The sequence below is a fragment of the Physcomitrium patens genome, chromosome 17 (assembly GCF_059467195.1).
Source record: "Physcomitrium patens ecotype Gransden chromosome 17, ASM5946719v1, whole genome shotgun sequence".
Lineage (NCBI taxonomy): Eukaryota > Viridiplantae > Streptophyta > Bryopsida > Funariales > Funariaceae > Physcomitrium > Physcomitrium patens.
The window spans coordinates 7,553,306-7,558,704 of record NC_143426.1 but is presented as its reverse complement, the minus strand read 5'-3'; the positions used below and the strand labels follow the sequence as shown (position 1 = coordinate 7,558,704).

Sequence of the window (5,399 nt, the reverse complement as noted above, 5' to 3'; positions counted from 1 at the left end):
ACAAAAAAATAAAAGTGATGAATATTTTGAAGAGAAGATTTTTCACCATAAAAAACTTCATGTGGTGTCTTACTACAAAGTCTTGAAAGTAGAAGGCAATTACAAGTCTAAGTCACAAATTTTGCTCCAAATATCTAATATTAACGATCCAACTTGGCATTGTCTAAAAGTATTTGACATTGTCAAGTACAAACACTTTTAGACATGGAAAAACATATGATATGGATATGGATATCATATATTTTTCTATGTCAACAAGTTCATGTGTATATGCAAAAATAATCATGTGCTAAATTCTTTTAGTTTTGAAGTGAAAAACAAGCTTACTATTAAAGAATTCAGTACCTTAATTAGTGAAAAAAGTTTTTATCTTTCTTCCAGTTCTTCTTTGTGCCTCCGCTTCTCAAGTCTTATAAAGAATATGTATTTAGTTCTTAGTTTGAAGAAATTTAAGGCTACAATAGCCAAAATATTCATCAATCTACATAGCTAACCATTTGGCGCTAGTAAAATTAGCCATGTCAATATAACCAAGATCAAAAATTATTACTTTTAAAATATTGTTGGCATGTTTATGCTTATAGGAAAATGTCTACTATAGATCTTTCCAACAATATATGTCTCATATATAGGTATTTTATCCTCTTCCCCCTTGATCTTTAATCCTTTAACATAATTCATCTACTTTGCCTCTCTTATTGTATGCAGTGAAGCATGTGCTAATGCTTGATGTCATTCAATAAGTAAACAATTTGAAATAGTTGAACTAAAAATTGTAGCAACCTCTTCAATTTCACAAGGCATAAGATAAGCTTTACTTCCTAGCATGCTTTATATGTGTAAGTTTCTTAAAAGTAGAATCCAATTGACTCCATTGATATCCAAGTTAAATTTGCAACCTTTTCTTCCATAAAGTTGCAGTTGATAATAAAATATCATATACTCCTCAAACCTAATGGACATCCTTCACAAGAATATATTTTTTTGTAGGATCTAAAATTGTGAGATGCATCTCACTTGAGCCTCATCATTTGCTAATGCCACCATTATAGCCTTAGAGTTGAATAATCACATTTTTATCAAAATTGAGAAGCTTATATCTATCTCTTTGGATATGTATATCTATTGCACTATCAATGCATACATAATGTCATAATTGAGATAATAATGCAACCTTTATTTTTGAATTAAATGATGTTTCTTGAGTTGAGAGAACAATAACAATATTAACATTTACTACACCATTATTATTTGTTATAGGATATTCTACATCACTTCACCAATGCCCCTTCTGACTACAAGCCTTACAAGTACTCCTAGATTTATTAATCTAAGGCTTCTATTTTTGTTGCAGATGGTGCTTCTTTAAGACTTGATTTCTTCTTGCATGCATTGTTAAAGCAGCAAATAGAGAAGTAGTCTTATCCTTCTTTTGCATCTCTTCATCAAAGAGAATAGATTATACTACCTCTTTTGTGATCTCTTCTTTTTTTCTTCATACAATTGATTGAATAATTGGATCCAAAGATTTTGATAATATAATAAGTATAAGAAATGCTATGCTTTTCTTTTTCATTTTACCACCAACTTCAATATATTGATCTCTAAGATCAAAAATCTCTCTAAGAAAAATCTCCATAGCTTCTTCATTCATATTCTAAAGATTGTATAATTTCTTTATTAAAAATATCTTAGTAATAATTCCTCAAGGCTTGTGGATCTTAGCCAATACATCCCACATGTCCTTTTCAATATTACATTTGCATATATGAGTTAATTGCATAGGCTTAACATTGAATGTAATTAATGCTTGTGTCTTTACTTTGCTTGATTTCTATTTTAATTTTTCATCAATATTTATAAGACATTTTAATGTTCCATCTACATGCATGTAGAGCTAGCAAAAGCACATCAAGTGTTTCATAACAAATGTCCATGTGCCATAGTTTTTTTCATTTAATCAATCAATGCAATAACAACAAATAACTATAAGGAAAAAAATAATCTACAATTAACAAATAATCTACAAAATGTGATATTTAGAGAATAGAAGTACCAAGCTATATTGGAGCAAAAAAACTTGCCTTTACCACCAGCAACAAATGGGATTTAATTAAGTAAAAACTAGCATCAATAGAGTTTAAACTCCAACTCTAAAATGCATCCATGACATTATTCATCCAAATTGATATCCATCTACAGCACTATTCATCCAAGTTGATGTTTATCCGCAGCACTATTTATCCAAACCGATGTTCTTCTGGCTCTGATACCATGTTACGAAAATAAGATGAAAGCATGAATGCAAGATTGACAGAATTTATTGCTAACAAAAGGTGCCCAAAGCCAGGGGAAGGGTACATGAGGTATCTTGCTTAAGAGCTGAATAAATCACAGCTTTCGGTACATACAATATGGGATATTCAACAGCAATCAATATTGATGGCAAGGTTATGGTTTTATTCCCATCCTTAATCCTCATGAATTGTGAGGATACTCAGCTTAAGCAGTTGAAAGAACAATACCTGATGTCTATACAGTCACTAGTAAGAGTCATATCCCTATACCATTGTTGTGTGCAATCAACAAAGCCATTGTTTGTGACCATATTCACCCTCCGTAAGAGATGGCACCACAAGCTAAAATCAAAGCTGAAAATAATGTCATAAAACCCATGGATCCTTTCACACTGTTTCAGACCAGCTGACAGCGAACCATAGGAGCCAGAGGTGATCAATCTAATTATTACAACGGAGCAATGCCTAAAACACAAGTCTGTGAAGTACAAGCCTCTCCAACCAGAAGAAGCGATAAGGCAACTTGACCGTTCTGAATTCTAGGCGCTTTCAATTCACAAACGAGAAAATTCCAAAAGAAATGCGAGGACGAATCAGAATCCAGAGCCTTCAAAGTATCAGCAATCAGGTTGTCAAACCGTCGGGTAGACTCATTTGATTCGTTCCCAAAATATTCCCACCCACATCTGAAAACTTGTCGAAGCCGGGCAGAGGTCCGATTGTGTCATCCTGGTTAACTTAGATGGGGTACGACAACAAGTGCCCCTTCATGTCGGTGACATCCTCTGCAGTGTATTGCTTCCAATTAGCTTCCGCTACTCGGTTCACTTCAGTTACACATTCCAGACTTCCGGCGTCGGTGTAAAGGGGCTCAACACGACCCAAAATGCTAGGCCCACAATAACATTCGGTAGCCATAGACCTGCAGTATGAAACCAGTTCCATCAACTGTAATCATTAACAAATAGTATTCAAGACAAGCCTGCCCGTGACTTTTTCAGAAAACCGAAAACAACTTCTGCAGCAATGTGTTAAAGATACGACAGCCCCCGCAGACCGTTGGACTAGCCACGTTGTTTGCACAATAGAATTGTTACAACAAGATTCAGGAACCTTGAGAATGAAGGACTGACATGCATACGAAAGATTCAATATGTATGTACAAGATATATATATATATATATATATTCACAGAACATGACCCAAGTTAGCGGGAGCTTAAGAACGTTCACTGCTACTACTTAATTCACAAAATTGTAATCTCGAAAGTCCAACACCAGGAGCATTGGAGGTGCTAATCTTTTACAAACCTGTCCCATTGGATGTCCTTGCTTCTGATCCCAAGAGTACCGAGGTTGAAAGGTTCCGATTGCAATCTCTGTATCGCGAGATCCTTCCATGGAGCGCTGGTTGATGCTGACCGACCCACAAATGATGTACTCATCATCGACAATCATACCTTTGGCATGAACGTAGATCATGAAGCGCCTGAATTTTTGAGTTTGACCCTGTATGTCATAATTGAAACGATCAAATCCAGTAGCAAGCAATTACGAGGAGCATACGATTTGAACAAAATCATCTCAGTCGAAGGCTCAGAATAGTAGGATACAATTGAGTCTCTTAAATGAGGTACTTAAATATTTTCATCATGATGTGCTGGTCATTTTACTGTAGACGATGAATCTCAACATCGACGTTCAATGTATAATCTAACATGTTTAGAGTCTGAATTGGGTGGATTGGCAAGAGGATCCGCTTGTGCCTCCAGTTCGCTTTTGGTCTCTCGGTTGCCAAGTCAGTAGAAATTAAGATAGTCACATGGGAGCCGTTCACCAAGCTTGCTGACGTCTCTCAAAGCGTTAGTTACAACACGCACATCATCTTCATCGTTTGTGCCTGAACCACACAAGAAAATTTGCGACGAGAACTTGAACTTCAGCAGCTGTTGGCTGCACAATTCAAATATCTAGAATGAAGACAAATTCAACAGGTCCATCAACATCCAATTGCAGATTCTCAACCCTGAAAATGCAGTGAAGATCTGCCTTGATATCCATGGTGAAGTGATGAGAGATCTTGGAGGTCTCTTGGATCCTGTATGTGTGGGTTGAACCAAGGAAGGGTGCCCACGCAAAAATACCATGTGTTGGGTTGGCCCTAGTAAGCAAGGAAGAAGGCAACTTCGGGTTTCACCATGCTTCCATTATAACCAGAAAAATTACCTTAAGTGCTAATTCCATAGGGATCAGTTGGTTCGCACCTGGTTGAACGCAGCTTCAGTTCAATTCCTCACGTAACGTCATGTTAGGCTTAGTTGTCATGCTTTATTAGTGTTCAAACTTAAAGAAAGATAAACTTGTAAGTGATGCAAAGCCTGTAAAAAGAGTACAATCTAGCAATCGATTCCAAATATAGTCTGATATGTGCCCAAATACACACCAGCATTCTTGTAATCAGGCCAGTAGCAAGAGGAACCAAGAAAGTACTGGTTTTCGATGTAGATGAAGTGCTGAGCTAACCGGATGGCTTCGATTTAGGCAATTTGTATGCTGAGATCTACGGTAATGTTCTTTCCCGATGAATGACGCTGAACATATTGAAGTCAACAATGGCCTCGTCACTCATAGAAAACATCGAAATTATATTTGTGAAACTTCCATTCATATGCTCCATCGGTGAATCAGGTGAAGTAAAAAGTTATATCCTAAAAGTACATTGTCTAACACTGATGTCAACTCTACACTACTCTGACAATTACTTGTACAGTTGGATAATTCTAAAATTAGTTTGCTATGTTTTCCCTGCACCTTATTTTTATTGTGAGTTTGTTTTATACTCGTGTTTTATTGATGATGCTTTGAATGGTTTTCTTATTGATTGTGATGAAGATTTAGAAGTTTTGAGTGCTGAGGATCCCAATTGATTTGATCTTTTTTGTTTGATTACAAATCTCAAGATGTTGATATTTTTTCTACACATGCCTACTTTGATTCCAAATTGTTGGATTCTAAATTCCACCTTTGTTGTGTTTGTTGCTTTGTTGACAGTGTTTTATACTGGTTTTGTAGCAACTCATATGAACAATAGTATTCAAGATAT

General features: G+C 35.8%; 1 protein-coding gene across 1 annotated transcript; it reads right to left on the bottom strand.

Moving 5' to 3' along the window:
- Nucleotides 1–3,035: 3,035 nt before the first annotated feature.
- Nucleotides 3,036–4,540, bottom strand: LOC112294272 (phospholipase D gamma 1). Its single transcript, XM_024544567.1, has 4 exons — nucleotides 4,523–4,540; nucleotides 3,608–3,805; nucleotides 3,355–3,425; nucleotides 3,036–3,219 (listed from the first exon to the last, which is right to left on the bottom strand). Exons 1-4 carry the CDS (start codon nucleotides 4,538–4,540, stop codon nucleotides 3,036–3,038), a joined length of 471 nt encoding a protein of 156 aa, XP_024400335.1.
- Nucleotides 4,541–5,399: the final 859 nt, after the last annotated feature.